The sequence below is a fragment of the Centroberyx gerrardi genome, chromosome 20, assembly GCF_048128805.1.
Source record: "Centroberyx gerrardi isolate f3 chromosome 20, fCenGer3.hap1.cur.20231027, whole genome shotgun sequence".
Classification (NCBI taxonomy): domain Eukaryota; kingdom Metazoa; phylum Chordata; class Actinopteri; order Beryciformes; family Berycidae; genus Centroberyx; species Centroberyx gerrardi.
The window spans coordinates 19,987,817-20,014,228 of record NC_136016.1 but is presented as its reverse complement, the minus strand read 5'-3'; the positions used below and the strand labels follow the sequence as shown (position 1 = coordinate 20,014,228).

Here is a 26,412-nt window from a genome sequence, read left to right as displayed (position 1 = left end):
TTGCAGCTCCCGCACTTTTCGTTTGCCTTTTGAAACATCATTTATCACCGCAGCCATTTTGTTTTGCCTGCCGTCTACCTGGCCACCCAGACACCATTAGCTATCATTTATCACCAGTCATTAACTTCCATCCCCAGTTATTGAAACATCTTATCAGTAACACTTTAAGGGTTTGCAACTGACTGATTTCTTTTTCGAAATGCCAAAATACAAATTTTAAATGCACAACTGGATTTACTAAGTGTGTCATTTTCAAACCCTTTACTATCCATGGAAATATTTGCTCACTTAGGTTCTGTGAGAATATTTTAGTGAGGTTTTTAAAACGTGAAACATCGTATTTTGTTTGTCTCGTTGTCTGTACTGTCAGTATTTTGAGTTTCAAAAGCACTGTCCCAGTATCAAGCATGTCCAACTCTGACGTGCATGTCTATCACTTGATATGTCTCGTCTCTGGTGTGTCCTACTGTACCAGCTGAACATGATGTACTGATGTGTGTTCAGAGTGAATCGCACCGCCTGCATGACAAAAGCATCCAAATCACAGGATATGCTCTCTGCTGTGCCTTGATTGATTATTGACTATCACTTTGTTTGTTTGTTTTAAATTCAATCTGAAATGGGGTTGATAATTGTTAGGAATTTACCAGTCCTGGTTCTAATTTTTATTCTCCTTAATGTGGTTAATCTTGTTTATTCTAGGAAAATACACATTCAGATTTAGATATTCCAGGAAACATATTGATTAGTTTTAGCTCTTTGACTGACTAGTCTTTATCAAGCTATGATTTAAAATATAAGCATCATATTTCCTGAACTTGGACTGAAATTAACATTGTCATAGAGACAGAGTATTCCATTACTTATTGATTCCTAGACTTCCAATCAGACAATGTATCAATTCATAATTGATTTACCATAACCCCCAGTTCAGATTAACATGCCTTCTATTATTTCGCTCATCACCACTGCTTGTTGCACTTTACTTACGACTGCAGTCTCTGGCCAAACAGCCCCACCTGCTGTTAGAAAGCTCACTGTGACAAAACCTTCCTGTTTCACTGCTGAACCTCCCTGCTGTTCCAGCCATGGAAAATATTACACTGCTGCGCTGGGTGGCATAATTGCAGACAGTTTAAATGTTTTCATCCTTCTGGATGAAATTGCTCAAGTTTGTTTTTTTGCCTGTTGTTCATGTAAATGTGGACATACATAGTGTGTTGTCCTTGTAAGGATATTTATGTTATGTTTTATGTGAATGCCTGTTTGCATGGGAACATGTTTGCCATAGCTTACTAACACCAAACAGTTGTCAAAGCATGTTGTTTTGATTACAAAAGTGAGTATTTTACAGTCTGAATATGAATAGCTTATCTTTAATTATAGCTTATTTTTTTTTAGTGAAACATTGTTTTGTCTTCTTTTGTTAAAGCTGCACTAGGCAACTTTGCATGTTGGTGGCTCCAAATGGCAAGGAGAGGTAACTGTTTGAAAAATCTCAACTTCAATACCCAGAAATGTTTATCCTTTATACCAAAGTAAACCAAAGGGAAAGATCTAACGTTGGTGAGTCCAGTTTTCTCTGGACGGAGCGCTGCTCACTGCTGTCCAGGAGACAGTCTGGATTTCACTCTTAAGTTCGTGGTCCTTTCCTGTGGGAGAAGTGACCATACTGACACCAGAATTTCATTTTGGCAAACAGGGCGAATCTACAGCGTCTCATTTAGTGAGGGTGAGACGCCCTTCTCTATTACAGCCCCACTTTGTGAATTAGGCTGATAAGACAGGTGTGTTTTTACATAAAAATCTTGCCTAGTGCAGCTTTAACTAAAGTTATCACCCTCGGTCTTCGCCAGAGGCTTATCATTTGTTCTTCACAGTCTGCTGAGTGTGACTTGTGTGTCCTTGGTCTTGTGTTTCCTCTCCAGACCCGGCGATGTCTTTCAAAGGGTTGAGCCGCGCCTTCGTCCCCGAGCTCGCTGTGGACCAGCAGCCAGCGGCTTCCTCCTGCCTGCCTCCTCCCAAAGACTCTGACCTGGACTCTGAGAGCACTGTCCTATAAGGAGGAGGGGAGACCGCACCCCCGCACCTGCTCTCATCCATTCTCCTCCTCTTTCATCCCAGCCCACTTCTGCAGCGCTCCTCAGATAGATAAACCTCTGCTGTTATATTCTCCACCTGTATAGAGGGCTTTCACGTGACGTAACGCACCCTCCGGCGGCCATATTGGAGGTCCACAGTGGCTGTGAACAGCTGATTGTGTTTCTAATTGTACAATTTGTCCGTCTCAACAGAATTGAATAGTCACGGTTAATTTCTGTGTTCTAGCTAACCATAGTAACCATCACTGTCTCGTAAACGCATCTGATTTGCGCACTAGCTAACTTATCTAGTAGAAGCTAGCGTTAGCCGTGGCTAGTTGTGACATTTTAACATTAACATCAGTGTCTTTGCTAAATCTGCCTGCTGGCTAGTTAGCTAGCTAGTTTGTTCAGGTTAACTGAGCTGACTCTTCTCAAGCTACAACTCGTAGTGCTTTATAGTAGAGGATAGGGCTAAAGACGAGAGCTTTCTGTGTCACAGTAACCTACATTTAGAAGCAAACCGCCATATCGGACCACTCGCTATCACTGAATTAACTTCCACCCACACCACAATAATCCTTTTCAGGTATCTGTCTTCTAGCCTTGTTAAATATTTAGCTGTTAGTGTACAGTCAGCTCTCCACTGGACCTCCATGATGGCGCCAGACGTGGCTGCTAGGAGATTTGTGACGCAGCTGCCTGCAAAGCCTCTGTACTTCTATACTGTAACATTCGCTCCATGCAGACCGAGCTCCAGACAATCAGCTACACACAGCAGAACCCGAGGACTCGAGCCTCGTGTAAATTTTCCACTGTAGCACCAACAAAGTCCCCGTAAAACTTTGTTAATGATGATGCGCAGCAATAAAGAGCTTGGATACTTTCAGTACATGGAGGAAACTCGCTTGTGTTTTGCCTGGGAAGTTGTACCTGAATGGACTGGGCAGGAGGGGGGTGTTGCTGAACTGTGGACTGATGAGACTTCTTTGGTATTTGGTGTGAGGTGTTTTGTATTTTGTTGATGTTGAAAATGGCCTTAGATCAAGAAATAAAGGAGGTGTTTCTACAGCACAGGGGAGAGAGGGGAAACGTTAGAGAGTGAAGTAGAAACCAAAACTGTTGCTGAAAGTGTAGCTGGTGACTGCAGGTTTCCAGTCGTCTCAAACACTTGATTTACCTTTTTAGCCTGTTTTTGTATGGAAACCCATCCTTTTGCTCTCTCTTGTATTTATTTCCGGAAAGAAAAAAAAACCCACAAAAAAAAAAAAACACACATTCCCTGTGGCTTGATGTAAGTATGCAGTCTTCTAAATGTAAATCATGCCTTACCGGTTCCTTCCAGAACCATATATTGAAAGAGTTACAGCATTATATATTTACTGTATTGAGGATACACTTAGCTCCTGATGCTACAGTATTTCCAAGAAGCTAATGTCTTGGCAACATTAATATTTCAGGGACGTAAAGAGGCGATTGACCCTCTGTGGTGGAACTCTTGTTATATGGTTCTGGGTTCCACACAAGCCGTGTATTTAAGATGTGTTTTTTGGATTAGATGGCTTTGGGTTTCACAAGCAGAAGTAGCAGCTGTATCTCCCAGCCTGGAGGCAGTCAGTATTTTGCCTTTCTATTTTTCCATCTATCTATCTTGTTGTTTACTCTGGTGTTGCTGGGGCATTAGTGACAGGATCTGTATAAAGTGAATGTAGGAAAAGGACGATATCAAAGCACTCTTCATCCCGAACAGCGAGTCGCATAAACGGTTGATTTTGCACTTGAGCGCAGCCCAAACTCGAGGAGTGGTTTTTGTAGTGAACAGGTTTCCTTCAGTCTTTCCCACTGAGCTGGGTTTTACGCCGCGCTGTAAAAAAAACTCAGTAGTGAGGTGGTGTTAGATTTTTTTGCCAGGTCAGAAAAATTGCTTCCTTGTATTTTTCTGTGTAAGCTTTGCTTTTGGCCTTGAATATAATTCAGAGTTCGGTTCCCAGAGAACTGAGCCGACATGGTACCAACGGGGAACGTCTTGGATGCCGCAGTTGCCCTGAAAACAGAATGATATACTGCTTTTCAGAGACAATCACGCATTATAAATCCCCCCTTTCTCTCTCTCTCTCTGCTCCCGGACCTCGCTGCCTTATCTCCCTGCATCAAGACTCCTTGGTCTCTCAAGGCTCTTCAAGACGAACAAATGCCATTAAACTAGAAATGATAATGCTGCAATTTTAAGCTCCATAGTTTTTTGTATGTATGCTGTCTGGTGAGCTTAAACATGAAATAAAAAAAAACATGTAATATGAATGCTTGGTTATACCCCCTTTCCAAAGAAAATAAAGTATATGAAGAAAAGCTTGACTGCTAGTCATCATTTATATTTTATACAGTAATGGACAGGTATGTAGTTGTAAATTAAATCATATCTAAGAATAAAAATCTTTTCAGGTTGGGGGCTGCATGGGGAAAAAAAACAAATGGGAGTCTTATCATTATATAAGTTACTTTTGATGTTTTTCTGTGAACAATGAGTTTTCATAAAAGAATTGACTGACACCTCCCGTTAAAGCTTAGGTCAAAGGTCAAGCTGTTTTATAACATAAATGTGTCAGGAATATTATGGTGATACTACTGGAGATCAAAACAAAAACAAACAAAACCCTCAATGGTTGTTAAGGTCACTATAACTTCACTGATATAGTGATTTTTCATTAGGAGGCACAGGGATGTCAGGCAGTTTTATTTTCAAGCATAATACTTTTTATAGATCAAAAACATATCCTTCATTTGAAAGCATTTGACCAAAACATATAAAGGTAAAACATTAACCGCACGACATAAACAGCTTTCCATGAAAACATATAAAACAGTTATAAAAGGGAAATTGTAGGCAACGAATAAATAAACTTAAACTAGACTAACAGAATCACTTGTATTTTAAACCTAACTATCCAGGGAGGGTGAACAGCTCCAGATCTTTTTACATTAAAATGCACCAACATGCAAATGATTTGGACGAGAAACACCGTACTACACTAGTAGCAGCTAGGATCGCGTTGTAGGAGATCACACAGTCACCTAAGCCTGACTAAAGCTGTGCAGAAATACAATTGTGCTTTCCTGATGACATTCTTGAAATTCCCATATGAAAATAAATGATGTGTAACGTGGATTTTTAGGACTCACAGGTGTACAATACGAAACAAAAACGATGAACTGTGCATAGCAAACCATGAATGTACAATCTAAACAATATCCCATCAACGTAAAATACAATATAGCTACAGGTACACCGTGGATGAGTCATGACATCACCATGACATCACCATGACAACCAGGAGAGTCAGGAAATAACAATTTACAGTAGGAACTTTTTTTTTTTTTCTCCACGCTTTTGACATTATACATTTTCTCTTCTTCCATTCAGCAGCCACCCACTTGTTTAAAGCGGGCTTGTGTTTACAACGCTCTAATAATACTCTAGAAAGTGCAGAACCATTAGCCGTCCTCGCTGCCAGAAGCACACAGCGCAGCCTTTTCACATAAAAGCTGGCGTTTATCTTCATATTTATGAATCGACAGAAAAAAACGCTAATTGTTGAAAAATATTTACTATTCCACCCACGCATTTCATGGAACTGAGATGATTTATAGGCCGACGTCCACAAAGTATCTCATATGGTGCTGATATAGGATCAGTGTTGCCGTTAAAGGTGCCACATTATTTTCATCATGTTTTCACACATGCTAAGGCTCAGGATAAGAGTAATGTTCTTCATGACTTTTGCACATAAATGTAGTTTAAAAGGGTATTTATTGAATGAATTTGAAGACTTAAAGTCCTCACAGGCAGAACAGTCACAATACTGGATCCTGATTGGCTAAAAATACCAGCTGTTCTCAATGAAACAAGGCAACAGTAAACATGCCGTCCCCCACGAATGATGCCGTCTCTTTCCAGCCAATCAGGAATCAATACGTCTCCTTGTTTTGATCTGTAATGGTAGCGCCCCCCGTTGGGCCAATTAGTGTTTGAAAATGCTGTAAAACAGTGGTGAGATGCATCATGTCCCCAAGTTTCATCAAAATCTTTAGCGCCCCCCTTTAGGTAAATCAGTGCAATTTTAAAAACAGCACAATGGAGCGATGAGATGCATCATTCCCCGAAATGTCGTGAAAAACCCAATCAGTGGCGTCCGAGATATTGTGCGTAACGAATGGACAGACTAATAATCCATAGTCCCTCCCCTCATTTCATTGTGGGGAACAATGAGACAAACTTGCTGAGCAAACTTTCCTCATTGGAAGGATTTTAGTAATTGTTCAGTGATGGGAGCCAATCAGGATCAAGTCCAGTTGTGATGCGTTGACTGGAGTTAGTCTGAAACTGCCTGTAAACAAGGATGGATTTTGGAAAATGTAAAATTCAACCACTGAAGTAAAATCAAATTTTAACAATGTCTTCATTAAATATATTCGATTATAAATAGAGGAAAATCTTAATTCCTGTAATAGCGCCCCTTTAAAATCACAACAACATTGTGCTTTTAATTGTGATTTGTGCGAGAATGACTTGATCTGTGATTCTAGATCAGCAAACAGACTGAGATGCTTTGTGGAAACAGACTGTGGTAAACAATATCTATCATCAAATAATTATCTATGGGAGTCAGTAGGTGTGTATTTACCGTCTCATTAAACACACTGGGGGTTATTAAACCAAACCCGCTCCCATAAACTCCCACTACACTTAAAATGTCTTGATCCCAGATACATTCGGTACAATCAACTGGCATCAGTCTACATCTACACTTAATCTTTACAATTTTCAAATATGATCTGATAGAAAATATATACTTTATAGAGTCATATAATAAACATAATTAATTTGTAAATATTCAGACCAGTTGTTTCCATCGCTTATATCTCCTTTTAATACGTATAATGTGTAGCAACGAGATATACTGGAGCAAACAAGTGTATCTGTTGCCATATTAAATTTTGCTATATTAAAAAGAGATGTAAGCAATGGAAAAACTGGTCTGAGTGGTTTCAGTGTGCGGTGAATCCCTATTGACTTTGGACACCTGAATGTTCCTGCTCTAACCAGCACCTGAAATAACACACTCACAAACTGCTGCCATCAATAAATCAACCAATCAACCAATAAATATATACATTTCCATTATTATCGTTTTTTTTTCCTATTTGCTATAGATGATGTGTTCTCTGTTCCTGTCGGTTCGAGTGTCTCTGTGTGTGATCTTGGCACTTTGGTTGAGGAGAGCAGAGTGAAAACGGTTTTTGGCCGTGTTTCTCTTTTCTACCAGGCCAGAGGGGAAGACAGTCTGGGGCTTCTGGGGTTTTCGGAGCCCTGCGTCTCACTGAGCGCCCTCTGCAACACAGAAACCAGAATCAGTCTGATTTAAGCTTATTTTGACTGGATACTAGCACACATATCATTTTCGGATTAGGAGTACAATTAGTTATTCCACAGAGGGCTGCAAAAACCCTTCAGAGCTTAGCTGCTTTATGGCTTTACGGCTGCAGGCTGTTGGTGTGTATGAGAGCGTTAAAGATAAATGTGTTGCAGTTTTGAATCTGTGTCAGACACCTGCTGTGAATCTGTCAAATATAACACAGTGTTAGTTCACCTCAAACTTGGACATGAACTCTGCAAAGATGCCGAAGAAGCCCTCTGTGCTGGAGGCCTTGCTGTCCTCTCCGAAGTAGGACGCCACCTTGCAGAACTCCTCCATGGCTCTGGACTGCAGCGAGTCCAGAGACTGGACCGCAGGGTGGCTGTTCTCCAGGAAGCTCTGTGGTGCCAGGGGTCAAGGGTCAAACACCGGGGTCGCTCTCTGAAGAATCAGTTCTGCGTAACTCATTTTACTACCACTTCTATCCATGTTAAAAATGGATGGACTCCTGCTACTGTAAGGCCTGTTGGATCAAAGTGTCCGCAAAATGGCAGATGTCATGTTACAGCGCATGAAGCATGCAGTGGAGTTACAGATCAGAAATCAGTAGAGTGCTGCACAATAACAACACATTACATACTGAATCTCTAATATAAATGTACTGTTAGAATCTGCATACTGTAGCCGCTTATAAAAGGGCTGCTTTAATGGTTACTATGTATTTACAGCGATGTATGTGTGCTGATAGGGTATATTGGGCTGATATTGGCTTTTTATTAAATATCTACAAAAACAGTCTATAAAAACAGTCTATAATGAAATGTTATTTTCTTCAAATTTCATTTATTAATTTAATTGTGCAGTATTTATTTATTTTATTTTTTTCCAATAAAGTCATTTAAAGGCAGAAATGTATCCCTGAGTTTCACCTACTATTGAATTGGTGCAGTGAGTCATCCCGCTTTAAAGAGCCGCTAACACTAAAAGAATTTCAGTATAATACCAATACTTTCTCCTAAAAGAAACTGTATTGGTTTCAGTGGAGAGTTTTAGTAGTGGTCTAAATGCTACTAATTCATATCCTAATTTATATATTGTTGATATATTTTTGATTTATTTTATATTCTTGGCTGGAAGGATACGCTCATGACGGAGGCGAAGTGGTCCTCGGAGGTGGCGGTGATCTTCAGACAGGCCGTCCTGATGTCCTGGATGGTGGAGTGCAGGTCGCTCAGCTCAGCTGTGATCGCTCTCTGGTTCACTGCACAGAACAGAGAGGAATTATTACTGAGGAGACTCATCTCCAAAACACTACCAGCTACTAAGTGTTAGTCAGTGGTGGAAAAAGTGCTCAAATCCTTTACTTAAGTAAAAGTAGAAATATCGTAATGGAGAAATACTCCATTAAAAGTAAAAGTTCTGCATTCAAAATCTTACTTAAGTAAAAGTATAGAAGTATTAGCAGTACAATGCACTTAAGTATCATAAGTAAAAGTACTCATTCTTTCAGAGTGTTTTAGGTCTAACTGCTCCATATACTGCTGGGGAGTTTAAACTCTAACAATGCAACAGATTTTATGAGCTTATCGTATGTTTTGCATGTAAAACCTTATTCTGCAAAGTAACTAGTAACTCCAGCCGTCAGATAAATGTAGTGGAGGAAAAAGTACAAGATTTCCCTCTGAAATGTAGCGGAATAAAAGTATGAAGTCTCACAAAATGGAAATACTCAAGTAAACTTAAGTAAAGTTACTTTCCACCTCTGGTGTTAGTCACTGACTGCTGCCCACAACTGGGAGCAAATCAGGCTTTTTACAACCTGTACTTTTACACAGCACAGCCTTCCGGTTCAGTTTTAAAATGTCAAATGAAAAAATGCAAACATTATCTTGGTGTAATATAAAAAAAAAAAACAAATCTTAAAAACAGCAGCTGGAAGGGTTACAGACACATAAATCTGCATGAAATGAGGTGCTTTTAGTCCCGGTCTGCTGCCCCTGCTGTGAAAATTGAAATGCAGAACACTGTGTACTGTATATGAAGCGATGGCATTTCACAGGATGGAACAAATGCATTCTGCTGCAGAACTTTTCAGGAAGGAAAGCAGAGGGAAAAAAGAGCCCTGCTGCTGTAATATCAGCGCACCTTTGGCTGCCAGAGGAACTGTTGTAAGGTCTCTGGAAAAGTTGAGCAGCTCGGGGAAATGTTGGCACAGAGATTTGGCCAGAATGTGAAGAAAGGTGGATTTCCCGTCTACTGTTTTGGTTGTGCTTAGCTGTAAGGGACAGAAGGGGGAGAACGAGACACGATCATCCGCAGACTTGGAAGCAAAGCTAAATCAACAATTCACAGGGAGCTAAATACCGATTCCCAGCAACAACAACAGCTGAGATGAACATATAATAGTTCAAGCACAAGCCTCCGTACCTCAGTTAGGAAGTTGATCTTAAAACTAGTCGTCCTGTGGCTCTTGGGCTGGCCGTTGTTCAGGTAGTTCCCCATCGCAAGCACAAACTGTGGACCAAGAAAACAAGAAATTTGACCCCTAATGTACTAAAAACTACAATCTCTACACCAGGGAAACTCAAATACCTTCATTTTCTTTTGGTTTTAAATTTTATAGTCACCAATAACCAGCAGTAATACCACTGACATCTCACAACAGTGTCATGTTTTACATCGGCTCCTTCATCATAATAACCAAGAGTGCAGCCGCTGTCAGAATGATTGTCGAAGCTTAATGAGAAAATTTCAAGGCCGCAATCTTTTCTTTTCTTGCGGTAGGAAAGCTGAATGGAAACGTTCAGTTTAGTCTCTTAACCACAACGTTCAGGATTAGGATGAGATGGTAAAATGAAGGAGAAGTCATAAAATTAAATACATATCAATGAAGGTTTTATGTATTCATCTTCATGTATTAATTTAACAAATTTAGGCTTCTCATAGTGCATTAATATGATTTGGATGGCTCTTTGCAGGCCGGATGTGAACTTTGAGAATCTCTGCTCCAAACTATTCAAACACTGAATGAACTGAGACGTTGTTTCCCGTTCACTGAGTGAGAAACAGACTGACTTTACCTCCAGGATCTTGGCCAGTTTCTTGCTGCTCTTCAGCTCCACTGAAGCCTTGTAGATGTAATCGTACGCAACCTTCATCTCCTCCGTCCGCTCCTGCAGCGTCGTCTTGAAGTGGAGGCTCCGCAGGCGCGTCTTGTACTCCGGCACCATCAGCATCTGACAGAAAGTATGAAAATCATCTCATCTTTGTTCTGTTTCATGAGATAACAGGAGACTTTACTGATTCCCTGTGGGGAAATTAGCTCGTTGCAGCAGCAAAAGTAATAGGATTCAGCAGGGAAAATAGAAGATAAAGACAAAAATAGAAGCAATAAAACACAAAAAATGCTAAAAACAATAAATCGATAAGCAATAAAATAGATTCTAAGCAATTGTGAGTTACTTACAGTTGTTACTTACAGATGTTACTAGCAGTCACTGTTACAATATTACAGCAATCTTTATATAAGCCCTTGTAGATTTTTAAAGTCAGAATTCTGAGATTAAAGTAAGAATTGTAAGAATAAAGTCAGAATCTTTAATCTCAGAATTCTGACTTTATGAACTCTATGAACTCAAATACATTTTTCACGTGGCCCTAATCCTCTGATGTCTTTTCTTGACTTTTTTCAAATTTGTATGCATGTGAAAATAAAGCAAACCAAACCAGGTGTGTCGCTAAGATGAACTGGTCAGTCTGGGCAGTGTGTGTGTGTGACCTGGAAGATGAACTGGTCAGATTGTGCAGTGTGTGTGTGACCTGGAAGGTGAACTGGTCAGTCTGGGCAGTGTGTGTGTTACCTGGAAGATGAACTGGTCAGACTGGGCAGTGTGTGTTACCTGGAAGATGAACTGGTCAGTCTGTGCAGTGTGTGTGTTACCTGGAAGATGAACTGGTCAGTCTGTGCAGTGTGTGTGTTACCTGGAAGATGAACTGGTCAGTCTGTGCAGTGTGTGTGTGTTACCTGGAAGATGAACTGGTCAGTCTGGGCAGTGTGTGTGTTACCTGGAAGATGAACTGGTCAGTCTGGGCAGTGTGTGTGTTACCTGGAAGATGAACTGGTCAGTCTGGGCAGTGTGTGTGTTACCTGGAAGATGAACTGGTCAGTCTGAGCAGTGTGTGTGTGTTACCTGGAAGATGAACTGGTCAGTCTGGGCAGTGTGTGTGTTACCTGGAAGATGAACTGGTCAGTCTGGGCAGTGTGTGTGTTACCTGGAAGATGAACTGGTCAGTCTGGGCAGTGTGTGTGTTACCTGGAAGATGAACTGGTCAGTCTGGGCAGTGTGTGTGTTACCTGGAAGATGAACTGGTCAGACTGGGCAGTGTGTGTGTTACCTGGAAGATGAACTGGTCGGGCTCGCTGAGCTTGGCGGGGTCCTGGTCGAACTGCTCGTACTGTTTGACCTCCTCGTCGTCCGGAGCGTACAGCAGCAGCTGCTTGATGTGAGCGGGCTCCAGACGCTCCGTGGTCATGTTCATCAGGACCTGACGCAGCTCTCCTGGAGACAGCTTCAGGTGGGCGATCAGGATGGCTGCAGGGGGAGAGGAGGAGGGTGGAGGGAGAGGAGGAGGGTGGAGGATGGAGGGAGAGGAGGAGGTGGAGGGAGAGGTGGAGGGTGGAGGGAGAGTGGGTTAACCGTTATAAGGATCATTTACTTCTGTAAGTCAACTTTGCTCAAGTCCCAAGTCAGTTTCAAGTCTTGAGGCACAAGTCAAGTCAAGTCCCAAATCTAAATGTAGATTACCAAGTCAAGTCCATGTCATTAATGTCAAGTCTCAAGTCTAAATGTAGAACAGCAAGTCAAGTCAGAACAAATCAAGAGTCCAGTATCAATTTAATATCTTAAAGAAAACTAAATATCTAGGACTTTTCAATTTTAATAGGATAAAAACTTGGTAAGAGCATCATGAGTTTGATTTCTATAATCAGTTTCAACTTCAATAAATTCAATCATTCCATACAAATTCAGAAAACAGAATTTAAATTCAGTCGTCTGCTGGAACAAATCTCATAACTTGTGATCTAAGTGATTTACACAAACACAAGATCTCAAGTCAAGACTTTAGAAACCTTTTCAAGTCATCAAAGTACAAGTCAGAGTCAAGTCCCAAGTCACCAGAACCCAAGTCAAGTCAAGTCAAGTCTCAAGTCTTCATGCATCAAGTCAAGTCTCAAGCAATTAAAACTGTGACTCGAGTCCAAGTCATGTGACTCGAGTCCCCACCTCTGCTTTATTCCCACTGCAGACAAAGAATTTTCAGCCTTCTGTGACATGTAATTTTCCAGTGTATATTTTTATACTTTTCACCATGTTCCCATGGTGTAAATTTGTATATAGTACTGGGAATGAATGTTGAATAAATGAACTTGCATCACGTCTATTAGAGGATTCCCTCCAATGTGATAACCTGGGACCTTCCCTATTACAGAGGGAGGTGAACCCATCATCCACAGACACTGATGAAGGCCAGGAGCCAAAAATGTTTTGTCTGCAAAGGGAATAAAGTGACTCTCGATTAAAGACTATTTTTGTCGAGTGTGACCCAATTTTCTTCAGGATAACGCACCAAGCTGTCAAAAACTGAACTGACTTAAGTATCCAGCACCTACCATCATATAGTCAATATTCTTATGCAGTATATTGTACACAACTCTTTACTGGCTGTATACTTTTATATTTATACCTATTTATATCATTCCACCTCTTTCTTTTTTTTCCCTTTGCACTGTTCAAAACTCTCTCTCAGAACTCAGTGCAATATTCTGTACATCTGTATATATTTACCTCCGCCAATGGAGTTGGATGAGGGTTTTGTTTTCGCCCCGTTCCGTCTGTCTGTCTGTCTGTTTGTTTGTCTGTTAGCAGCATTTCTCAAAAAGTTGGATTTACACAAAACTTTGTGGAAAGCTTGGTCATGGGGCGAGGAAGAACTGATTCCCTTATGAACAGATTCACATAACACCATCAGACTTTGTGGCCAATCAGCAGACAGAAGAAGAGGCAAACCCTCCATTATTGGCCCAATCAAACAACATGGAGGCTCTGGAGAGCTCATTTCCTGTTTAGACAGAACCGACCTGCTAAATGAACAGATATAGAGCTGATTGGTTAAGCTAATCAGCTAAAATGCTTAAAAGTGTGAATGTGAACAGTCAGATCTCATGTCCCATTCAGGTCCAGTCATGAAAATGTGAAACAAGTTGGTAATGTGGCATAGAAGAAATTATTAACTTTTGGTGAAAATCTGACATGTGGAACTGGCATATCTTGACAATTCTATAGCAATGGTGGAGGTATGAACTCTACTGAATGCCATCTAGTTCTATTTTTTGTTTCTATTACTGACTTTCATAGCTTCCTATCAGTGCAGTCAGGCTCCAACAGAAATCATATTGACAGAAATTTCTATTTTATTTTTTTGATATGCTACTTATACTTACATACCACTTTTTAGATACTTCTAAAAGAGATCTATTTCCTTAAGTTCTATTTTTTCATATACTACTTATATGCTACTTCTTATATACTACTTCTGAAAGAGTAGTCAGTATTACATTTTTCATATACTACTTATACTTTTTACATACTACTAAACTACTTTTTTTATACTACCTCTTAAGAGACCTATTTCCTAAATGTATATTTTATTTTGTTTTATACACTACATAGATACTACTTTTTATATACTACTTCTAAAAGAGCCTACTAAAACCTACTATTCGCTAAATTTCTATTTTAAATTTTTTAATAATTTTGTTATATTAAATATGACCTATCCACCAAGTCGAACACCTTATATATGCAAACTTTAAACTGATTCTGATTCTCGTCACATACTCAGATATCAGTAAAATCAGAATACTGAGCACAGGATTATGAAACGAATGAAAGAACATAAGCTTCCAGCTGTAGGTGTTTTTCGGGCTGTGACAGTTCATCACAGTTTTGACCTCTCACCCCCTCGGGGGTCTGACCCGCCTCGCCTCGTCTCCTCTGTCATACTCACAGGCGTTGTAGGCTTTCTTATGAGACAGAATCTCCACCACGTCTTTCTTTTTAAAGTTCTCAGGCAGGAAGGCCGGCTCTGGAGGAGAGACTGATAATTTAATAACAGTGTAAGGATTCGTTCTCCAGGCACCGGGGGTGGACACTACACACACACACACACACATAGAGACACACACACACACACACACACACACATACTGGCTACAAATAATGGTAGGTCGATGGGTTAATGATACAGAGGTGAGTAACAAGAAAGCTCTGCCATTTAATTCCCTGGAGGCCAAAATAGTCTGTGAAGAATATCTGAGAAGCTGAAAAAACAGTTCCCAATAAATAAAAGCAAGCTGCCCTTTTCTCATTGACAGAGCCGTCTTGTTACTGAGCTCTGTGGAGATAGAGAGGGAGGGGGGGGAGGAGAGGGGAGGGGTGGTGGTGCCTTATGGAGAATGGATTTGATGAGCAGGTGAATGGACAGGCTCCAAAGCAGGTTATGGAGAACATGGTAACTGTGAAGGTACAAACAAAACAGGTCATGTCAATAGACAAATATATATATATGTATGTATGTATGCATACTGTATATACAAGCTTTCATATCAGGGTCAGAAATTAACAGGGGCTCGTGGCAAAAATGCCCCAAAAAGTCCATAAAATACCTGTGAAATTAAAAATGAGGTTCAAAAAAGTTCAAATAAGGAGTAGCCTCTTTTGTATTTCACTCTGTTCCCATTCTAGTCGTTGGGTTGTCATATATTCAGTATTCTGGGAAAGAAAATGGACCGGATTTTGATCAGAAAACAACCGAGTACGCAGCTTGACACAGTAGAAAATGTCTCTAATTGTTACTCTGTTTATATGATGGTATATTATGATTGAAAATAAAGCAAACTTAGGGGTACAAATTGTGTGTTTATTTGCCAATATGGAATGTAAATGTATAATTTCATAGTTCTATAAAATTTAAAAAAGGACCAAAATGCCCCTAGAATCAGACCAAGGGGGCAAAAAAAGTTAATTTCTTACCCTGTGTCACAAACAACAAACAAATGCCATTCAGATTAATAGCATCAGCTACAGTACAAGGCAGCATATTTGTAAGCAGTGATGACATTGAACATAACGATGATGCAGAATGATCCGGGGTGATCCAGGGTGAGCAGAAGCACAAAACAACTTACTGGATCTGCGCTGAGTCCCAAAGTGCAGCTCCAGGTCCAGATACTTCACCATGTCACTCAGCTTGTCATAGTCTGAATCCTCTCCGAGCTAAACATAAACAAAGACACACACACACAGCATTCAAGGTTTTGCAAGCTACAACTACCCAGCTAATAACTATTTCTATAGACACTGTAAAAGTGCAAATATCAGCCATTATCCACGTTACAGCATGCGTTTTTAAATAGTTTACATAACAAAAACAAGAGATTTTTCCTCAAATGTTGACATGAGCAGTCACAGATAGAGTAGATGAGTAATTCTTTCCCAATATGGCAAGAGGATTGTGGGAGAAGTGAGAAAATTCACAGCTAAGGTGTGAAGATTCATCGTTAAGGCTGAATTCTCACAATAATAGAGCTTTTACTCTCTTTAATCAAGTAGATACTGCTCAGTAAACAACAGATATGATTAGTAGAAAATGATTTTAGAAAGTGCTTTAAACCGTGATGAGGTTTGATAGCACACAGGTATCGAGGAGTGAAGAGTCGACACCTGACTGAATAAACTGAATCTGCCTCATGTTGTGGCAAAAAAAGATAAATACCCAAAGCAATATTTTGTTGTCCAATTTTGTTCAGAACATTAAAATCTTTCTTTTTCTTGATGAAAAATTGACATTCCATTACACCTTACAGAAGCGTTTGTATTAACCTGTGAAAAAGTATGGTAAGTACACAATAATACCGTATTAGTACTAAATGAAAAATCACCCAAGCACTTACACAATGTAATGTATTTACATTGTGTAAGTGCTTGGGAGATTTTTTAGATTTCTACACTTGTAATGAGACTGCCTTGTTACACCTTTGTAAGTACATCATGTAGTAGGCAGATTTTCCTTAAATTTAAGAGTTTTTAAGGACTTGAATGCTACCGAAATTGGATTTAAAACCGATTCAACCAAAATAAAAAGAGCGAAAACCACCACTTCTAATTGAACGTAGCCAATGAAACTTCTGACACTATAAATGGGCAGTATAAGAAAAAGCCACCAGGAAACTAAATACTTAGGAACATGATGTCCAGTTATGTAAAATAAACCTACATTGCATGCAAAAAATTAAGACCTCTATTAACTGTATTTAACATGTTTAAATACATTTTAGGGACTTAAATTTGGATTTTTCAGACATGTTAAAGACCTGCAGATACCCTGTTACAGCGTTCCACAGGTTAATGTAAAGGAATAAGAGGCTTTCTTACAGCAAAGCGTCAGCTGCTGTGCGCCGTCCGACTCACCTGACCCCATATGGTTCCCTCTGAGTTCTCCACCTGCTCCCAGCGCAGCCTCTTCACACTCATGTGGTTGGTGTCCGAGGCGTGGAGGCTGGATTTGGGCAGGGGAGGGGGAGCGCAGGGTGGGGGCAGGGGTGGAGGAGGGGGCGGGGGGACCTTGGAGAGCCATAAAACAAGATATTTTTTGATCATTTACAAGGTGTTTTTTCAACATTTATTTAAAGTTTCCTGACAAACGAATAAATAGGGATGTTACCTTCTGCGACTGGCGCTCCTGCCGTGGGGTTTCGTAGGTCTTAGAGTGGGTGGGGAGGGTGGAGTGCGTGCTCTGAGTCTGGGACAGCAGCGAGGGGGCGGGCGGGGCTTGGCTCTGGTCCTGCAGGGACGGCGGCAGCGGGCCCTGGTAGCTGTGCTGGTGGTGGAGCTGGTGGTGCCGCTGCAGGACGAGCTGGCTGGGCCTCAGCAGCTGGGGCGACGGCTGGGGGGACGGCTGGCGGACCGGCTGCGGCTGGCTGATCTGCCGCGGGAGGTGGCTGGGGCGGGACGGCTGGGGCGAGCGGCGGGACGACAGGTGGGACAGTCGGGCGGAGGTGGCCTGGAGGCGCTGGTGACTTCGCTCCACCATCTCCTCTCTGGTGGGGAGCACCTTGTGTAAGTGGGGCCGGCTGGACAGGAAGGCCCTCGGAGGGGGCGGCGGCGGCGGGATGATGGGGTGCTGCGGCTGGAAGGCCACGCGGGCGCGGGGGACGTGCTCCGGGGAGAAGCGGACGGGCGGCAGGGGGTCGGTGAACTGGAAGGGCGGCGGGATCGGGGTCTGGAAGGGCGGGGGGGGCGGGGGGCTCTGAGAGGGGGGCGGGGGGATGGGCTCGGAGCCGGAGGAGTAGGAGAGGGAGGTGGCGTCGTCGCTGCTGCTGTGATCCTCGCTGCTGGCGCTGCTGAGCTGGCGAGGCATGAAGCCCAGGTCCTGGTCGTCCTGGAAACTCATCTGGAGAGGAGAGAGTTTCACCGTCAGACCCCTTCATCACCTCCTCCTCCTCCTCCTCTCCTCTGCTAACATGCTCCTGTCTTGAAGCAAGAAAATCCTTTCTACCTTTTCCTCTTGCTCTTATATCCTCGCCTATTCTCTGTCGCACATGATGATTTCTAGGATCACGGGAATATTTTCTTACATTTATTATCAGGGAACTGTGGCTCTGACACTTGCACTGCACTGTTGGCTGCTTCTACTGTTGTTGATCTGGGAAATGAAGCTTCTTCTACTGTTGCATTTATTGTAAGTTGCTCTGGATAAGAGCATCAACTAAATCCTTAAAATGCAAAACAAAAACCTATTCAAAAAACACTTACCTTCAGTTTAAATAGCTTCTGATCCTCTACCCATATATTTATGGAACATAGGAAATGTGTAATGTTGTTCTTTTTTCACCCAGTTTACTGCAAACTACTGCAAACTATTTAAAAAAAACTCAATTTTATAACAATTGCAACCCAGTGCAGTATGTGCTGAAGACAAACACACAACCATCATGAGAAATGCAAACACAGCTGTTTGTTTCACGATGTTTTTATGTTCCTCTCCACTGATAATAAATACATCTCAGCTAATTGAGGCAGCACACCATTATACATACATCTTATAATTATAGTCAGAAATAGGTAGATATAATTAGTCTCTACTGTATAACACTAAGTAGGTTAATCATTTTTTACTTACAGGCACATCTCTTCTTCTGAAACCATGACAACCACCTTGATATATCTGTTCATGTGACACAAGTGTTCATTGTAGCATACATTAGAGTTACTCTAATGTAAACATGCAACACTACAATTAATTATGTCACTACCACTTAATTATGTCTATGATGTTTCGACATAAGCCTTAGCAAGCGTCTGTACTTCCAAATACACAAAGAATTGCTTATTAAAGACGCTGCGTGAAGAAATTTAACAGCAATAACAAAAATAAAATTAATTTTGAGACTTTAGTGTAATTATTGTAAACAAAAAAGATCATCCTCGAGAAGATTGGAAGCCTCTAGCGGCCTCTACGCTGCATTTTACTTTGTGAGCTACCAGGTCGGATTTGGAGGGAAATCTGCTGGATCGCTTTACGGCACGAAACAGGAAGAGGTTCTGTTCTTCCAGAGCAAACAGGGATAAAGCTTTCAGAGTTTTCAGAGTGAAAGGCCGATGGAGAAATCACTTCCAACATGTTTATCCTCTTCAGGAAAGTGAAAGAGAAAACCTTTGACAGAACAATCAACGTCCTCTGTGACAGCAAGCAACAGGGTTTATGGGAAATGTGGTTTTAATTTTGAGAAACACTAACAATATCACTGGTGTGAGACAGAGGCTGCTAAACGTCTCAACCATGGTCTCATTTGTTTACAGTAAATATACCAAGGTATCACAGTAAATTTGACAATGATATATTGATATTTAAAAATGCTACACATAGCACCTTTAAATTAAAGCATAAATAATTAAGAAATCACTATTAAAGATTTTCATTATGGCTACTTCTCTATAACAAATTATACCCAACCATCCTAACCTCAAACCTAAGAAATATGAATAAAAGCCTTGATATGAAGACATAAACAAATCATATATGTGTATGTGTAAAAACAACAGCTGGTGTGTCTGATGGCGGCGGGTCTCCCTCACCTCCTCGTAGTCGTTCTCCCCGGGGACGAAGTCGTCCACCAGGGTGACCCGGTGGCCCAGCTGCTCGCTCAGGGCGTCCAGGAACTTGTCGGTGTCGCGGCTGCGGGGCGGCCGGGAGAAGGTGAACAGCTTCTTGCGGCGGGTGAGCGGGCTGAGGGCGTCGTCGGAGTGCTGGGGGGAGGCGGGGGGGCTCTCCAGGCTGACGTAGGGGTTGGAGTCCAAGCTGTTCTGGTGGTAGATCTCATACACAGGAGTGGGCAGAGGCTCCTTCCAGGACAGGGACAGGCCTGACTTCCGGCTCCCTGCAGAGAAACAAAATAAAGTTTCAGTTCAAAGATGGCCGCCGCAGTCATGGCGAGTCAGTGTTCAGTGCGGCTTGCGTGACGTTTGATCTTCGCGCTGCAGATGTTGAGGCCATTTAGTGATGGGAATTCTGTTTTACCAGATGGGCTCGGGTTGTAAATCATGCTACTTGTCTTTCTTGAGGGAATGATGAGTGACATTGTTTGTTGGCGATGTTTTCCCCCTTGAGGACCGTTTCCTCTGAGAGGTTACCATGGCAACAAAAAGAGGATGAACCACATGCTTGAGTGTATATGTAGACTGTAGAATTTGAGTGTGTGTGAGTTAGAGCAGCGGTTCTCATGCCACGTTCATGTCTTACTGGAAGAAGCAGAAGAAAACGTGTTTAACTCATTGGAACGCTCACATCTGAAATATTTTTTATTTATGAATTTCAAATCAGCTGTAAAGGAATGGCATTTCGTAAGTAAAGTTGATTGTATTAGTGGGAATATAACTGATCATTTAGATTTTTTAATGGATTTGCTGCCATGTTTCAAGGGCCAAGGGCGAGATATATAAGGGCCTACAAAACATTCCCACATATCCTCCTTGTAATTACCACTAGGAGACTGAAGTGAACGTTTTGTCGGAAGTCCGTATTTACAATAAATCCGACGTGACATGAACGCAGCATCAGCCATGTGCCATCAAGGCCCAAAATAATGCAGGTTTTCATTCCAACCAATCACCAGCTGATTTCACTAGTACTGGGCTCGAATGAAAACCTGCAGACTTTTGGCCTTGATGGCACATGGTTGAGAACCAGATAGTTGGAGAGAGCATGTGTCTCCGTGTGTGTGTGTGCGTGTGTGTGTGTGTATCTGTACACACCTGTACCTGTCATAGGGGGGAGTGTGAGGGGGGAGAGAGAGCGGTAGCCCTCGGTCTGTCCCAGCCCCTCGGGGTCTGGAGAGGAGCTAGTCTGCAGGGGCGACACACTCTTCCCTGCGTACACGGTCTCCAGCTCCGTGTACACACCTGACATCTACGGGCGGAGGCATGACCAGCTGGTTAGCACACATCGCTGCGGCTCAATCAGTTTGAAGGTCCATGTGCACACTGCTGTTTAGTTATTTAGAAATAATTTGATGACCACAAGTAAATTGCAGCCACAAATTCATTTAATAACACATGTTGAATTGCAGTATTTAGGAGCGGACCTTCAAATGATGTGACAGCAGAAAAGCACAGATAACATAACCAGCATTCATAATGCCGGTTGCCGAATGGCTAGGCGCTGAGAAGCTGCGGTTATACCTACATGTTTGAGGTCGGGGGACTCGGGGAAGGAGGTCCCATCTCCGCACTGCCTCTCCTCCGGACTCCCAGATTCATCGACATGAATTCCTAAAGCACAATTAAGGCATGAGCCGGGACACACGGACGTACAGTAAGCATCCCCCCAGTCCATCCACCTCGAGCCAAGAGAGGAGAGGATGAAGAAGAAGAAGAAGAAGAGAACAGCATGGAGGAACAACAGGCAAAGCTTGGCTCCTGGTGCAGGAGTTAGCAGTGGAAATGGAAAACAGGGGAAAACGTGAATGAAACCTGGAACAGCCTCAGTTGGAAATAAATTCCACTGAAGTGCTTTTGAACTGAGAGTTTTGAGACCTTTTCAAAAGCAAAGCCAACTGAGATATGGACTTAGACTTCATGGATGAACGAGTGATGAGATTTTTTGTCTTATTTAGCCTTTATTTATCCAGGGAAGGCTTTGCTGAACACAAACCTTTTTCAGCAACAGCCTGTTTGACATTCTTACAGTTATGCTCATCCCACCTGGGAGCTGCCCAGTACTCCCACACTCTTATACTGTTTGCTACTAAGCAGCTCAACTGGAGCAATTGCTGGTTAGATGCCTTGCTCAAGGGAACCTCAGTGGCAGCTGTTGAGGGAAAGGTGAGTATTACTCATTCACTATCCCTGCCCAGGTTTTCCTTGCATGTCCAGGGATTCAAAACCAAAGAAACGGTCCAGTATTAGTATCTCAATTCAGGAGATTCCAGTAAAAGTTGCTTTCATAATAAAGCTGCAACTAAATCCTCTGTTAGTTAGATGCTGACTCCATGCCATGGTGAAGAATTACCCTCCATGTTTTATTTGCTCATCATGAAACACAAACACTCCCCAACCACAGAGCGTGTTTGCTTTGAAGTTGTGTTTTCCGGTGGGAGAACCGGCCGTAAAAGCAGAGGTCTGCAGAATGAGATAAATGAATGAACGTCCTCCGGCGACAGGATGCACAGTTAGTGCTGCTGTGTTCATTCATTTCAGTCAAGCTCCTGCTTTTTCATCAACGACTGGAACATTTCTTCTGATCTTAACTGAACAGTTTCATTTCTCGTTTGATCTCTTCCCTCCCGTGTTGGTGTGATCTGGGTCGATCTCATTTCACCTTTGTTAAAGGTAGGGCTGCAACTAACGATTATTTTCATTATTGATTAATCTATCAATTATTTTTTTGATTAAACATCAGTCTATAAAATGTCAAAAACAATGACAAATGCCCATCACAAGTTACCAGAGCCCAAAGTGATTCTTACAATTGCTTACTTAGTCTGACCAGCAGCCAAAGAAACCCCCAAATTATTAATTTTATAACGATACGGAACGGAGACAAGCAGCAAATCTTAGCATTTGTGAAGCTGTAACCAGAAAATGTTTGATATTTTTACTTGAGAAATGACTAAAACGATTGATTCTCATTTATCAAAATTACAATCGATTAATTTTCTGTCAATCGATTAATTGATTAATTAACAAATCGTTTCAGCACTAGTTCAAGGTGCATTAAGTAATCTATGTAAGCAAGTAATTCTATCAACCTCTATTGGCAACCAGCAGGAATTACAACAACATCGACACGTCTCTGCCCCCCCCCCTCCCACCCCTCCCACGCCCCTTGAGTTACGGTGGCCTGTAAGTAGCACACTCAATAAAGTGACATTTTTAACAATGGAGACGAGTAAGATAGTTAATTAGAGTAGAAGATCCAACAGAAGTCTTAAAATTGCAATGAAGTCAGGGGTTTTGATCCAAAAGTACGGGCCAGAAAGTGAGTTTTGAAATCTGTGCACCTGGTGAGATAATTGTAGAGTCATTGGTATTGATCAACAACCATATCAAACCCTGTGAGAGGAAACACCCTTTGTTGTTGTTGTTGTTGTTGTTGTTGTGGTGGTTGTGATCTGCAGCCTACCCATTCCCAGGTGCGTCCCGATGATGCAGTCGTCGGAGCTCCTCTCCCGGACGATGCCGCGGTACGACGTCCCCGTCACCCGCATGGAGCTGCTCCTCCGGTGGTGCTCCGGACCAGGCTCAGGCTCCACCGCTCCAATACACACACACACACACACACACACACACACACACACACACACACACACACACACTTAGTATCACCTTTTGCTTTGACGCTGCTGCAGAGATCCACATGATAACTTACATAACAAATGCTTTACATAATAATTACATACCGCTGCTCCCTTGTTTCTGTGGGAATTAACAGTACAGTGCATCTCACACCAGGTGGTTTATTACAAAAGCTAACTGAAAATGGTTTCCAAGCCAAACTGCCATTATATTTGATGACAAAAGTAATCACATTTAAGAGTTGCAGTTTTTTTACAATAATTTTTTGGCCATTTTTAAGCTTTATTGGACAGAAGAAGAAGCCGGATTCGAACCCAGTCTGTCATGTACATGGTTTAAATCTTAGCCAACTGGGTGACCAGGATCTCTCACATTCAGAAGTTTTGAACGCAGATGTGTATAAAAAATGGAAAGAAAATCTGGGGCCTAAATGTGATCTGTGACCAACTAGCTGTCATCGAGGATTTTAAGAGCAAGATTTCGCTCTGAGCAGAAACGCCACGCTGTTTAAAATCAACCAAGAAACTAATTGATCGTCTGCTCATGCTGATAAGTATTCCTGAGGGTTATTTTTTTCTCTCCCGAATGCAGTTAACCCCCCCGAAGGTCTGCGGTTCTGGCTCACCAGCGCTCTTGAACCCCAGGAAGCGTGAGATCTTGCTTTGGCAGTGCTCCTGCTCGTCATAGGTCAGCAGCTGGTAGATGAACTCCCAGATCAGCTGTTTGGCCGGAGTGTCCAACACCGGAAACACATCGACTATCAGGGTGTCCACGTTCCTGCAAACACACACACAAAACACCCATACACACATAAACCTCACACATATGTCAACGCCCCCTGTTCTCACTGCTTCGTATCATAATTTATTGCAATTCGGTGCAAGGATTTAAATGCCAGATTTAAATTCTCTGCATCTGTAATGAGGAGTTCAGTCGAGAACGAGCGAACAGGATGAAAACAGATTAGGAAAACAGGTAGGAGGATAGCAGAGGAATGTCAGATACGGAAGGATTTGTTGACTGCCTTCAGGTGTTTGCATGTACGTACAGTAGAATTAAGTTTTAAGCCTCAGCAAGTCACGCAACACGCATCGTATGTTTGGATCAGAATCAAAGAAGCGCACGTAATCCGATTCCTGGTCCCTTCCTCAGCTGCAGCGCTAATCACCATCCATCTCTTCCCTTCATCCCTTCGCCCTTGGAGGAATATCTTCAGAGGTCCACACTTCCTGCATTCCTCCGTCTGCATCACTCTATTTCTCATCGATTCCCTGTTTCTTCTCGTTTCTTTTCCTCTCACCATGTATCCCTCCACATCCCTCCCTTGGAAGAACATCCTCAGCAACCTTATTCCTGTATCCCTGTCTCCATCTACGTTCCTCTATCCTCTCTCTCTACTTTTTCTCTCCTCTGTCCCTCCCTCTATCCCCCTGACCTGTGTTGGAAAAGCATAACCCAGAGGCCTGACAGACAACACTCTTATACTGTGTGCCATTCAAAATCGGAAGTCAGATATTCCCAGCTGGCAGGTCGTAATTACAACAATTCATGCCTTCCAGTGGTCCAGCTCGGAAAAAATTGGGGAAAACATGGATGCTTGAGAGATTTTCTTTGCCTAATGTAAAACACTGTTCCCCATGCAACAGCAAATGTTATATTTGGCAATGTTAGCTAGCTAGTAAGCGCAGACTGTTAGAAGAAGTACAACGTTACATTTCAAATTTATACGTTAACCACACAGGCATCAAACAGTGCTGAAAATTGGACTTTAGCTTACACTAGGCTAAGATTTTTGTGCAAAAATACACGTGTTTAATCAGCCTAAGCCACAAAAGAGTATTCAATCTGTGTCCCTCCATCCACTGACCTGTGCTGGAAGAAGGTCTCCAGGGACTTGCAGACGGTGTACCTCTCCTGGATGGTCAGCAGGTGCTCCAGCTGCTGGCTGAAGGTGCGTCCGTGGACCTTGATGCTCGGCGGGAGGATCTCCGCCACCCACTGCAGAGAGCTGAGGGCCGGAGACCTGGACAGAGGCACCGCGGGGGAGCATGCGCTTTGTTTTAGCATCATTTTTCCATTCATACATTTATATTTAAAATAACCGAGAACATCAGGATTTTTTTTTTTACTGCAGATTGGCCTCAGGCTAGCTGCCGTTTTAGGTAGACAGCTCATTGAGATGAGTGACAAGTGTTGGGGCGGGAACTTGGCCAACTGAGGGGGAGGAGGGCGGGACTAACAATACACTTCCTCTCTCAGAAAGGCAAAAACTATTGTATAGCTTATTTAGTAGCTTATTATGATGTATTTTAAAGTTTAATCTAATCTAAATCTAATGTGAAATGCAATTTGTAGTTTTTGGATCATTCTCCCAAGATTTTATGTCATTTGGTTACTGAGCTCAGTTCTGTTTATGTTTATCATCTTGATTTATTCTTTCTTTTGGTCTTTTGGGGTTTCTTTGTCTCACCTGCTCACCTTTGTATTTCTTTTCTCCTTTATTCAGTTTTTAGCATCTATATAAGCAAACAAACCTTAACCTATGACAGAACGACAAAAAAAAGAACAGAACAACAGCAAACCCAAGGGACACCTGACGTGAACTGCTCAAAATGTCAAATCCAAATGTCAGGTCAGGTTTTTCGTCAGTGTATTGACCTGGAGCGCGGCGCAGCGGCGGGGGCCAGGGTGGGCGACTCCTCCGGGTCGGTGTGGTCCGAGGAGTAGTCGGACGGACCGTCCTCCACCACCAGGGTCGGATTCGCTCCGCTGCCCTGAAGCATGGACACCACCTTCTCATGGGAACAGTTCCTGGAGAGAGAGAGAGAGAGAGAGAGAGAGAGAGAGAGGGAGAGAGAGAGAGAGAATAAGGGGGAGAATCTTGAAAGAGAGTGTGTTTGACTGATGCAGGGCAAATCTGGGCTGTAATGGTTTCCAAAAGCAATTTTAATTCACTGTTCACCAATAGAAACACTCATAACCGATCGCATAGAGTAGAGGATG

At 42.2% G+C, this 26,412-nt stretch overlaps 2 protein-coding genes across 4 annotated transcripts in view; one reads left to right on the top strand and one right to left on the bottom strand.

Moving 5' to 3' along the window:
- The window catches only part of arhgap17a (Rho GTPase activating protein 17a), a 33,666-nt gene extending 29,245 nt beyond the window's left edge, over positions 1-4,421 (top strand). For 2 of the 3 annotated variants that reach the window (XM_078290675.1, XM_078290677.1), the window contains one exon: positions 1,929-4,421. In XM_078290675.1, the coding sequence (XP_078146801.1) occupies positions 1,929-2,062 (134 nt within the window). In that variant the 3' untranslated portion in view covers positions 2,063-4,421. The remainder of the gene's footprint in view (positions 1-1,928) is intronic. The other variant, XM_078290676.1, reaches the window with a different exon arrangement.
- Positions 4,422-7,398: 2,977 nt separating this feature from the next.
- grid2ipb (glutamate receptor, ionotropic, delta 2 (Grid2) interacting protein, b) overlaps positions 7,399-26,412 on the bottom strand; it is a 41,287-nt gene continuing 22,273 nt past the window's right edge. Inside the window, exons 7-24 of the mRNA XM_078290944.1 lie at positions 26,068-26,220; positions 25,277-25,432; positions 24,035-24,186; positions 23,237-23,368; positions 21,299-21,384; positions 20,875-21,022; positions 19,693-19,994; positions 17,279-18,007; positions 17,026-17,178; positions 15,744-15,831; positions 14,564-14,641; positions 11,891-12,087; positions 10,576-10,731; positions 9,923-10,009; positions 9,641-9,770; positions 8,638-8,756; positions 7,730-7,894; positions 7,399-7,470 (exon numbers count right to left, since the gene is read on the bottom strand). Of these exons, the coding sequence (XP_078147070.1) occupies positions 7,399-7,470; positions 7,730-7,894; positions 8,638-8,756; positions 9,641-9,770; positions 9,923-10,009; positions 10,576-10,731; positions 11,891-12,087; positions 14,564-14,641; positions 15,744-15,831; positions 17,026-17,178; positions 17,279-18,007; positions 19,693-19,994; positions 20,875-21,022; positions 21,299-21,384; positions 23,237-23,368; positions 24,035-24,186; positions 25,277-25,432; positions 26,068-26,220 (3,103 nt within the window). The remainder of the gene's footprint in view (positions 7,471-7,729; positions 7,895-8,637; positions 8,757-9,640; positions 9,771-9,922; positions 10,010-10,575; positions 10,732-11,890; positions 12,088-14,563; positions 14,642-15,743; positions 15,832-17,025; positions 17,179-17,278; positions 18,008-19,692; positions 19,995-20,874; positions 21,023-21,298; positions 21,385-23,236; positions 23,369-24,034; positions 24,187-25,276; positions 25,433-26,067; positions 26,221-26,412) is intronic.